The sequence below is a fragment of the Psittacula echo genome, assembly GCF_963264785.1.
Source record: "Psittacula echo genome assembly, chromosome: 4".
Classification (NCBI taxonomy): Eukaryota; Metazoa; Chordata; class Aves; order Psittaciformes; family Psittacidae; genus Psittacula; species Psittacula echo.
In genome coordinates, this window is record NC_137738.1 from 59,723,521 (window position 1) to 59,736,146 (window position 12,626).

The window sequence follows — 12,626 nt, forward strand, 5'->3', positions numbered from 1 at the left end:
GGATAGATGTTATTCATTATGCATCAATTAAACTATACGTACTTTTCATCTGGCCGCAAGATACTGCAGTAGGAATCAGGTCGATTTACAAAAAATCCAGTCTTCTTTACTACACTTTCTGCAATCACATTCAGTCTATCAAGAACATTGCAAAGTTTGCTAACAAGAGGAAAAAAAAAAAAAAAAAACAAAACATAGTCAAGAAACATTAATACTAAAAAATTTCACTGCTTGGAAGGTCTTTCAATAACAAAAATTATTTAAAGGAAGATTAACACCACAGCTTTATTTACCGAACAGTAATTATGTCTATAGTTTTCTTAGATTTTGCAGACTTAGGAAACACTGACTGTATCTGAGCAATTTTGTTTACTTTTATTAAAATGCATTACATAAGCTAGAAGTGGAAGACTCCAAAACTCTGAAACTTCTTGACTTTCATATCACACTAATTTTCCCCTAACAAACTTTCAGTACTTTGCAAAAATGGATCGGTGTTGGGACTGGTCTTGTTCAACATCTTTGTCAGTGACATGGACAGTGGGATTGAGTGCGCCCTCAGCAAGTTTGCCGATGACACCAAGCTGTGTGGTTCGGTTGATACGCTGGAGGGAAGGGATGCCATCCAGAGGGACCTCGATGCGCTTGTGAGTGGGCTGATGCCAACCTTATGAAGTTTAACCATGCCAAGTGCAAGGTCCTACATCTGAGTCGGAGCAATCCCAGGCACAGCTACAGGTTGGGCAGAGAAGAGATTCAGAGCAGCCCTGCAGAGAAGGACTTGGGGGTGTTGGTCAATGAGAAAATGAACATGAGCCAGCTACAGTGTGCACTCGCAACCCACAAAGCCAACCGTATCCTGGGCTGCATCAAAAGCAGCGTGACCAGCAGGTCGAAGGAGGTGATCCTGCCCCTCTACTCTGCTCTCGTGAGACCTCACTCGGAGTATTGTGTGCAGTTCTGGTGTCCTCAACATAAAAAGGACATGGAACTGTTGGAACAAGTCCAGAGGAGGGTCACGAAGATGATCAGGGGAGTGGAGCACCTCCCGTATGAAGAGAGGCTGAGCAAGTTGGGGCTGTTCAGCCTGGAGAAGAGAAGGCTGCGTGGAGACCTCATAGCAGCCTTCCAGTATCTGAAGGGGGCCTACAGGGATGCTGGGGATGGACTATTCATCAGGGATTGTAGTGACAGGACAAGGGGTAACGGGTGAAAACTTAAACAGGGGAAGTTTAGATTGGATATAAGGAAGAAATTCTTTACTGTTATGGTGGTGAGGCACTGGAATGGGTTGCCCAGGGAAGTTGTGAATGCTCCATCCTTGGCAGTGTTCAAGGCCAGGTTGGATGAGGCCTTGGGTGACCTGGTTTAGTGTGAGGTGTCCCTGCCCATGGCAGGGGGTTGGAACTAGATGATCTTAAGGTCCTTTCCAACCCTAACTATTCTATGATTCTACGAAAATAAGAATGAGGCAGAAAAGGATATATGATTATGCTAAAATCATACTCCCTCATTTTGTTTGCAACGTGTTGTTTTGCACAGTAACATTTGTCTGTGTGTGGCCTTCACAATTTCCTGCACCTCCTGCTTAGATCAGGGCGTCCATCCATTTACTGTGGGGGACTTCAACTTCTGCTTACTCAATTTTATTTTCAAATAAAGTTTACTCAGTTTTTATTAGTGTTTACACTTCAAGTAATAAAACTACTACTGCTTTCCAGCAGACCTACTTCAAAACTACATGTTAAAGCAAACATGTTCTCAGTATTCCTGAAACTGACAGCTCCTTAGGCAGACATATACATTATCTTCCATTCCTAAATATCTTCTGCTTGCATAAATAATCTTGGTTCAAAGACCTCAGGCATATTTATGTCTGTAGTAGGGTGGATAAACATACATCAAACTTAAAGATAGAAGGGGAATCCTTTGATCACCTAGTATCATTTCTCAGGTAGGACAAGCTTCATCAGCATCACTCAAGAGGAAAATCAAGAACTTGGAACTAGCATATCTTCTGAAAGGAAATCTAGACTTATTTTGAGATTTGCTATTTAATGGTAACACAAACAATTGCATGTGCATCCAACAGTACACAATGCCATTTTAGAACAACAAAGTAGTGTGAAAGCACTACTCTTTAAGTCAAACTTTAAAGTTTCACACCCCCATGACCAACCATATCAACGAACTTGTAATTTCACATCGCGAATAAGGATTTTTTGCAAAGCTTTTCCATAAAATTTTAATTGAAAACACATTAATTTTATTCCTGCCCCTTGAACCATACCAATTTTCCCATTGTTTTATTCAGACTGAGATAGTAACAGATATCTGAAAGTTGACCCACAAATTCTTATCATCCTTCTACAGTTTCTGGTATTGATAAGATACAGTAGACATATGCAGATCAGAGAACTTTACAACCAAATTGTGTGTTACTTCAGAATAGCAATCTATACCTGTAGATTTAAAATGTTTGTACCTTGTAAATAGTTCTATATTTAGGAAAACATTCACCCTTTTCACATAATTCTAGTACAGCATTCTATTGTCCAAAAGTGTAGAATAAAGTTACAGAATATATTTTGCCTTTCTAAAATACATGCTTCTAACAATATGAATGTTTTAAAAAATTTATATTAATGCCCTCATTTCCTTTTGGTAAGGGAAACTGAAAAGAGTGACTGATACGAAACCCCTTGTTTTTCAAAATTTTGAAACTCAATAAATTCAGTGACTGAGAAGGAGTATCTGACAAATGCAGTGTTTTGACTAATTCAAAATAAAAAGTGAATGTTGACGTCTTTCTAATAGCTTTTTTCTAAAATTTTCCTTTGCAGAAATTTAAACGTTTTCAGGCCTTGCTCCACTTTCGTAAGAAAACGCAGAAAACATTAAAAATCCTCCAAAAAAGCTGAGGGTTTATTCTGCCCATAGGTCTTTATAAAATTCTCCCATCATTCACTGTCAAGACGTTCAATTGAAAAACAACACACTCAGTAGCATACAGTTATTTTCACTGTGGCTAAAGCACTAGTACAAAGAAGGATCTTTTCTACCTTTTCGTGTATTTGGCCATATCCCAGGGTATATATATAATTGCATGCTCTGGGGGCAAAAACTGGTTGAGATATGTCACGGCAGCAACAAGCTCTTCACTGAGAATCCTTTCGTGCTTTCTTTTTTCACGTTCCTTTAGCAAAAAGAAAAGGAAGTTAACATTACAATTTTCACCAACAAATGTATGTAACCCATATACATATATGTATATATAGCAGAAATTTAAAGTAGAAGCTGTAACAGTAGGCAGTTCTTCATAAATATTACAATTAAGTCATTAAGAGAGAAAAATCTAAACATTCTGGGGTTTTAACAATCGATCTGCATTAGTAGTAAAAGTCACTTTTTTCAACTGTGCACAACCATTGGCTGAAAAATGGAACCCTGTAACAGCAAAGAAGGGCACACAGAAACAGAAGTGGTAATAGAAAAAGAAATGGACAAAGACAAGAGAGAAGGAAAACAGTGAAAAGGAAAATGTCCCATTTAATTCTGGGGTACAAGAGAAAGTAGGAAAACTCTTCTCCACTACTGATAGGAGATGGGGAACAACAACTACCATCTCTCAGCTTTGTAATAATTTAAAATAAATAAATAAATAAAAATTCAGTTTTATTGCCATTCTCTGAAAATACCATATATGTGTTGGTACTCCATATATTAGCATGGCTTTCCTTTCAACTTCATCCATACTAAAACCTGTACTGAACCTACATTATAGAAACTGCTTTAAATATATAACCTAATGCATTCATTACTAATTAACAAATTTCCAGCACAGACAGATATAGGAAGACAGATTTATATCCTACAAGGATGCTGGGGAGGGACGCTTCATTAGAGACTGTAGTGATAGGACAAGGGGTAACAGATTAAAACTTAAACAGGAGAAGTTTAGATTGGATATAAGGAGGAAGTTCTTTACTGTAAGGGTGGTGAGGCACTGGAATGAGTTGCCCAGGGAAGTTGTGAATGCTCCATCCCTGGTGGTGTTCAAGGCCAGGTTGGACAGAGCCTTGGATGTCATGGTTTAGTGTGAGGTGTCCCTGCCCATGGCGGGGGGGGTGGAACTAAATGATCTTAATGTCCTTTCCAACCCTAATTATTCTATAATTCTATGATTCTAATCACAGAATCATTAGTATTGGAAGGGACCTCTGGAGATCATCTAGTCCAGTAATAAAGGAACATGAACTTTAACATTTTAATATTGAGCATCTAGAGAGGGAAAGAAAGACATTTTTCAGCCACTGTATCAAAAGCCCTGTGAATAAAAGCATATAATAATTCACATGTCAAGGTCATGTGAACCTAGACTCACTATAGCAGTGACTTTTGCAATCTATGGCTGCAAGAGATAAAATAATTTTCTTGTCAACAAATGCTATCCTGTGTTGATTCCACAGACTCCTGGACAGTCTTAAAAGCACTTCTACACAGGAAAGCTTCTAGAAATAGAAAATAGATTATCTAGTTCCATTTATTACAACTGAAGAGTTCTAAAACCATTCCTTTTGAATTTTCCCTATTTTTTAATACCAGGAATAGGTCCTGCATGCACATAAAAGGTCCTTTTTTCCTGCTGAGTATAATTCTACAACACGATAAATGATTTTTCAAAGACAAAAAAGAAGTAAGATATGATTCAAGCAAAACAAATCAATATATTAAATTCAAATGTGGAACCAGCCACCACCACAGAAAATTGCTGGACCAGAACAGAAAAAAATGAAACAAAAAAAACCACAACACAAACACAAGATGTAATAACCAAAATTACAGTGCCACCCAGAATCCAGGCTTTGTACCTCAACCTATTACACAGGAGTGAATTGAATTACTGCAGCAATCAGTGAAGCTTCTCCCATTAGTCCAGCCAGGCTGACAATGGCACTGCCCACCAGCTAACATCAAAAGCTTCAGTTTTCTATCCTGCTTATACTTCCATAACTCTACCAGGCATAGCAAAATAAAGAAGGTAAGTCTTTATCATAATATTTCAAATAACTTAGTCATCAGTGTCAAGAAGCCCACAAACCTCACTTTGCATGAAACCATACTATTTTAGTGGTTTTAGTGCTCAATTAAATTTATTGGTAAATTTATTTGGACTTACATCTAAAAGGTAATAGAAAAAACCTGAAAGCAACAGCAAAAGGTTACTGTAAGAGGGCTACAAACATGGTAAACTTCGTTTTTGAAGAGTCGTAGTGGAAGCAGAGTTAGGTACTGTACTGCATAGGATGAAATTTCTGAAGAAAATAATGCATTTATGAGCTAATATTAGTTTAGAACATAATGAAAAATTACACAGAGACTCTACAGAAGTATAATATTAAAATTAGAAAACATATAGAACATACTAAAATTTTTGTACCTTCACAAGATTCAAAATAATAATGGGAGAACCAAATCTCTGAAGCATTTGGTCAAAGTGAAGAGCAGCAACATGTGCAAAAGGATCTCCTTGGTCCACTGTAATAAATACATAAATTCAGGACAATATTAAGTAAGCTGCAGAGTCACTTAAATAACTTTCCCCTAAAAGTACTCTTCACAAAACACATGCTAACTCTTTGATAGTAATGATACAATTACATACTGCCCCCTCTTTTCAGCAAAAGCTGTTAAAAGAAACCTTCCCTTTTCCAAATTGGAAGTAACTTCTTCACCAAAACTTTAATGAGATGCTTACACACAACAATTATTCTGGCCCCACTAAAGTTAGACCAGACTTTTTTCACGATTTTCAATAGGCTCAAAATTTTATTCACAATACAAAGGTACATGTAACTGATTTTGTGTACAAAATACACATAAAGAAAGCTGACATCTTCAAAACAGAAGTTTTTGTATTCCATTTCTGAATGTGAAGTCTAAGACGGAGATTTTCTATTCAGTTTCACCAAATACGAACATTCAACCATAAAAAAAAGCTGTATGCCATGATGTTTATTATAAAGAACTTTGATCTACCTTAACTTATGGCTTCTCAAAGAACAAATGTATAGACAATTCATTAATTTTTAGTTTTCATTTACTGTCTCCTGAATTCCTGTAGGAGACAGCGCTAACTATAAGCTACCACAAAGAATTTGCACATACATGTTATGGGTGGCTTAGGCATCATAGTTGAAATATCTTGTGACCAGTACAGAGGGACAGATCCTCGAACCTGAACATAGGATGAATAACTTCCCGCAGAAAATGACATAACTGAAGCATCATAAAGTATTTGTTCAGTTTCTACTTCATTAGCAACATCTCCCTAAGACAAACAGAAATACACGTATGGTATAGACACGACACTTCAGGGCTGCATGCATTATAGAGAACTGATCATTACATACAATTAAACTGTAAGACACCATATCACAATAGTGAGAACACCACTGAAGGTTAAATTCCCATTTGTCCCTAAATGCATATTATCAGATTTTTTTCCCCCTCTATTTTGGAAATAACATTAACTGTAAGTGTAAAAAAATCATTGCCGGTTAAGACTTACTATTTTAAGAACAGCTTTATTATCTCAATTAAGAATATGATAACATTATCTAATAGCATAATTTGCAGCCAAAACTGTAACAACCCTCTAAAACATTTCAATTCTCCAGTCAGTCAAGCTCAAGCTTTCATATAGTTGGGGAGGGTACGAGGGAACCCCTAAAATCAGATTTAATTTACCTCACAGTTTGCTCCTCGTTTCAGAAAACGTGTTCCAGCAAATTTGCTTGATCTTCTAGCTATCAGAGTGACGTATATAGGGCGACCATAAATTAACAGTTCTTGAGAGAGAAGTTAAGGTTTACATTTCACATGCAATTTTTCATTCACTTATTTAAGCACAAATTCTAAAAAAAGTGTACAAAACTGAAACATATGATTTCCTGACATGTCCTTAACAGTGATGAGTACCACTTCCAAACTTCTTTTGCAGCTGGGAGAAAGCATTGGCTTTTTCAACAATGGTTTTTAAGAACTCTGAAAACAGAATCTACATTACATCAACCACTTCTCACATCATACAGAAGAGAAGTACTTCTATTTTACAAAGTGGCAACAGAAGTAAAATAGGCCCAAGATTCAAGATGGACCACCAATACTGCTTTAGTGAATACTGGGATTGAAGTCTGGGAGCTTCTATTTTCAGATCAGGTACACCAGTCACCCTCTAATTATTTGTCTGGAAAAGCAGATAAAATTGCAACTACTTAAGTAACAACTGGTAACCAGAGACAAACAGCTACAGATGCACTGGTGGTTTCCTTTTAGGCTTTTTTTTTTTTTTTTTTTTTAATTAAAAACAAACGAAAAAGATAGAATGAGAAGTCTAGCATGACTATCACTGCTTACTTAGTGCAAGGGAGGCACAACAAAGAAGAAAGAAGACATTTGTTCATCAAATACCTAGAGCAAAGACTAATGCCACACATGAAATAGCTGCAGGCATAATGCTCGTGGTAAGATCCCTTACTACTACATTGATTAAGTATGACCACAGATGAAACACTGATATATAGAAAATGGATCTAGTTTTCTGTCTGGGGACTAAGTCAATGACCAGCAGCCTTATAATCATAAAAAAAACCCCTAAAATCAAATTTTACAGACACCGCTAACCTTAACTTCATAATTGTATTTGCTTGCCCAGATACTTTGTTGACAGGCTTTTAAACAAACATTATGCTCTTGATGATTAAATTAGAGTGTGTCTGTAATATACTAAATTCTTACCAAGATGTTCAGATGGCATTTTTTTGGAGTCTGATATGCATTTGGGCTTTTTCTGCTAATACTACAATATACATAAACCCATTTAGTCATTTTAAATAATACATAGCAAGGAAAAAAAGATTTTCAGATATCCTAGTATTTACTTAGCTCTACTCGAAAAGCAGGCCTAAAGTTCTACCATCATCTTCAACAGAAACAGAATAAATACAAGAATTTCTGCAAATCTCAGTTACTAAAACATGTTTTAAAGATTAGTGAGAGAACATTTCTGGGTCAGCAGTTCAGTTCTGTTTAGCTTTTTTCCACCTTCCTCAAACATATGTGAAAAGATACACCTGAGCCTTAAAATCCTCCCAAGCTCTTTATTATTAAACCCTGTGGTTACAAACCGTGTCTCTCTGAGAATTCTGTTATAACAACATAACTGTGTTTTTTATTTAGCATAAAACCTAGAAAAGTAATGAAAATAAAAGCCAGCCAGTAATTCTAAAACTGAAAAGTATTTACATGACAAAGAAATCATTTAATGTATTTCACATATTCAAACTTTTAAAAAAGTTTTAAAACATTCCTTACAACAGTAAAAGGATGCTTGATTGTCCACAGAATCCGTGAATAATATACAGCAGCCAGTCACGATGAACAGTATTTTTCACTGCCTCCAGAAGCTTGCCATTCCACACATACTTTTCGTATGGCTTACTGCAAATTCCAAATACACCTAGGAAGTTGTTACAATGAAAATGCATTAGCAATTAAGAAGCAAGCTTACCTGTACTGGACTTTTAAAATCCAGGTCATTGGACCTTCATTTGGATTTTCCTTTGACTGTAATTCAGCTTATCATTTACTCTCATTTTTGAAGTTTGACAAACACAGATAACTTTAGGCGCATACTGAATGAAGTTCAGCATTTACGAGGATCTGCAATTTTTCTGTGGTTGCCAGTCACTGAAGTACGTGAGTGCCTTCATGCAGAAGTTTCTGATATTTACAGTACTGAAAAGAGATCTCTGCATGGTAGCAGCAGAGGATTTGATACTAAGGGAAATAAGCCAAGTTGTAAATTCCAGTTAAGGCAAAAACACTTTCATAGGAGGACTTTATAAGCTTTTCAGTTCTGAGTCAGTTCTGGAGTTATCTATTAGGCTCTGGAATCATGTATATCCCTGGCCACCTTCACAAAAAGCACATCAGTCCCCTTGTCACATAATTTAAAGTGGTTTTCCTGATATGCACTGACACAAGAAATGCAGCTATTGTAGACTTGCAAATTAAAATTCAATTTCTGATACAACTGGAACTTAAGTATTTTTCTGTTTCAAAATTTAAGACCAAGATGACAACTAGCACTAAAAGCTGGTGAAAGGAATTAAATGAGTCTTGAAGAAAAGGAAGAGGACAAGAATTCTATTACCTACATTTCTTGTGTAGTTTTAGCAAATTAAATTTCTGGCATGATAAGTTATATCATCGTAGTATGTCAATTAGCACAGCCTCTGTTGAGGGAAAAGATGAGTTCTCCTAACAGACTGAAACTGAAAATGCAGCTGTTGAGCAAAACATTGCTACCTAGTCATCAAACTTACCACAAGCCCAGGAAAAACTGATGTAACCATTTTGGTGAAGGAGTATATACACTCAGTAGAACCTGGCCACAAGCACCTGGTCAGCAGTTTGTCTTCCTTCTCATTTCTAGCAGCATTGCTTTGGCGAGAATTTGCTCTTGAATGACAGATGGCTATTTCTCATTCATATTCTGTCATATGAACGGGTATGTTACTAATATCTACTGGAAATCAGCACACTGCTGAGCCAAGGTTATGGCATCTTTTTCTCCAAAGTTGTCACATAGAGATGACATTGTATAGATTCCTGAGGGATCCTGCAGATAAGAGCCTTTACAGCAGAGGAATTATTGCTCCCTCCATTATTTAGGGTTAACTGCATACAGCATTACTTTTAGGCTTTTAAATGACAGTATGAAAAACGTTAAAAGTATTTAATATAGGAAGTTCCAGCATCAGAAACAATTACTTGCTTATCTAATGTTTATTATCATTCTCTGAGCTGCAGGCAGCATAGGTCTATTTTAGGCGTTGTGATAAAAGGGTGTGAAAAAAAGGTGGACAAACAGTGTCCAAGTTTATCTTGCATAAATTTGGGTCTGGGGTTGCTTCAAGCATTTCTGTGTTTTAACTATGTGCTTGTCAGACCTTCAGAGTCCCCTTTACAGGCACGGAAGGCAGGACCACTAAATTCTTTCTTCAATGCCTTGGAAGATTCATTTTGGTTAAAAAGGCGGAAGACAAGTCATGAAATTCACAGTATCTCAAAGAACCAAAGTTACATTAGAACAAGTGGGATTTTGTATCATGTTTCTCTGTGTATTATACTTTGTGTGCAACAGAAGTTACACAGCAGGTGACTACAAATAAGGGTGGTAATGCTGAGAGGCTGTTGAGCCTCTGTAACGAGTAAGATACAACAAGCACAGATCCAGGTGTTGTATCTAAGCTGGCTTCCATATCAAGTTCATAGTTTTAAGCAAAATATCAGCAGACTCGCTCTACCCTATTCTTCCGCTTATAAGTGATGTAATTAAAAGGCATGGTGTTCTATTACTAAAAGGGCTACCTGAATCTCCACAGCTGTTTGAGACCACTTTTAGAGCAAAGTATTCATTATGAATCAAGCGTAGCACTGTTATTTCCCAATACTTCACAATTAAACAAGGAAAACATGGTGTTGCATAAGTAATAGTTAAAAAAACCCAAAACACAATTTTGACAAGCACTCAGATAATTAGTCACAGGGCAATAAAACTAAAACCATCAACCTCAACAGAATGAAATCCATTATTAAGAATTTCAGGAGAACTTCTGTATGTGCAAAGCAAAAGGGAGAGAAAAATTGTTTTCCTGTCTGACAGGTTATCTTTACACTCTTATGAATATGTTGATCCAAAGTGATTTCAACTGAAATCAATAGTTTTTCTCAGGCCTTCTGATACTGCTTACTACATCAAATTGATACAACATCATGTAATTCCTCTGTCATCAGCATTTTCCAACACAAATAAAAATATATATTAATCAGTCATTGCTTCCCATGCTTTGTAATTTATTCCTACTGGGACTCTTACAAGTCAGTTGAATAATCAATTGCTGAATAATGTCAGCAAGTTCAATTACCTCCCCGAGCTGCAATGTAAATTAACAAAACAATGATTAATCACCTCTAGAAATTGCATTATTCAAATGTCTGTGATTGGGACTTTATGTAATCTTTTATTAACTCAAAACTGTTACGAGACTGGTGATCAATACAAAAGACCCAGAAGTTTCTCAAAAGTAAACTTAAGTGGAACATACTCTAAATGTACTCTAGACCAACATCAGTTTAATTAGGCATATTTGCTTACCACTTCCACCCTGTGTTGAAAGTCCTTCATCTTCAAATATATCAAAACTTTCTTGTCGGGTCTGAGTTGTTTCAGTTTTTAATGTCTCAAGTGGCATTCTCAGGACAGTAAGATTATACTGAAGGGAGTGAGACAGATCATAGCTGTAACTGATAGAAAGTTAGCATGTATTAATAACTATAGATGCACGGGACTTTCCTGAAAACCCTTACTCTCCATCTGTATTTATATTTAACACTGCTATTTTATCCATTAAAAGAAGACTTTTGAACAAGATACACAGATACAGATTCTATAATGGCAAATAATACTACTGATTTCCAAAATAAGTTTTACAATATAGAAACTGTTTCCAGTACAAGTAGTTGAAACTGTATTTATATTCTTCTTATAACTGAAAATTGAACATGCCTTTTGAACAAAGCATATCAAACATAATTCACTATGTCCCAAGAGTCTTGAAGATAAAAAATAGCTATTCCAGTGAAAATATCCATATAGACAACCTCACTTTTCTGAGTTTTAAGTAAGTACTATGCTCTAACTGCTACCTGAAGTCAAAGCAGCCAAAACTCTGGTAGACAAAAACTATCTGTCCTCAAACTTGTGGTTGCAGCACAGATGCATCTTAAGACAGTGGCTGCAGAATAAACAAAAGGTTGGGATTTTTTAATTAGTTCCATAACAATAACAAATTATGCTTCTCATGGCTTTTATACTGAGAACACTCTACAGTAATTGCTAAATTTTATAAGCCACTAAGATTCATCTCCCTAAGGAGAAACTAAATTTACACAACACTTGAATCAGAAATACACACAAATTTCCATTTTAGCCTAATACAGCATCAGTAATTACTTTTACTATTAATGACTTAAAAAAAATAATTTTAAACATTGGACATTAAGATTTATCACTAACGATAACAAAGCCTAACCCATATATTCACCACATTTTCATAAGAACAACCTGACATGCTTATCTGTCAGGAAAAACAAACCCAGTTTGTTACATGCTTAGTTTGCATATAACAGAATCTTTAAACAGTATCCCAGTAAAATACTTGCTCAGGCTATTCCTCCATTTTCCCCTTACACCAAATGTTTACCTATAACTATTAGTTCAGGATTAATACGAAAACCATGCAGAAAAATATGTATGATTTCAGCCAAGAAAAATTTAAATTAAGCTGATAAACGTTTTTATCAGGGAGTTATATAAAACCTTGTCCTTTCCCTTATACACATGACCACAGAAACAATATACATTCATCATCTCTGAGCAGGATACTAAAAAAGGAAGTTGTATAGTGTTAGGGCTGAGAGACAAAGCACAGAAGAAAAAAATCGGGTTTTGTACTATGAAAAAGCCTTTTCATGCAAAACCACAACAGACATGAAAC

The 12,626-nt window shown here is 36.0% G+C and overlaps 1 protein-coding gene across 1 annotated transcript in view; it reads right to left on the reverse strand.

Moving 5' to 3' along the window:
• Nucleotides 1-12,626, reverse strand: part of FIG4 (FIG4 phosphoinositide 5-phosphatase) — a 70,310-nt gene that overhangs the window by 38,796 nt on the left and 18,888 nt on the right. The window contains exons 6-12 of the mRNA XM_080615126.1: nt 11,225-11,373; nt 8,393-8,521; nt 6,751-6,851; nt 6,169-6,331; nt 5,441-5,538; nt 3,063-3,196; nt 43-159 (exon numbers count right to left, since the gene is read on the reverse strand). Coding sequence (XP_080471252.1) covers nt 43-159; nt 3,063-3,196; nt 5,441-5,538; nt 6,169-6,331; nt 6,751-6,851; nt 8,393-8,521; nt 11,225-11,373 — 891 coding nt within the window. The remainder of the gene's footprint in view (nt 1-42; nt 160-3,062; nt 3,197-5,440; nt 5,539-6,168; nt 6,332-6,750; nt 6,852-8,392; nt 8,522-11,224; nt 11,374-12,626) is intronic.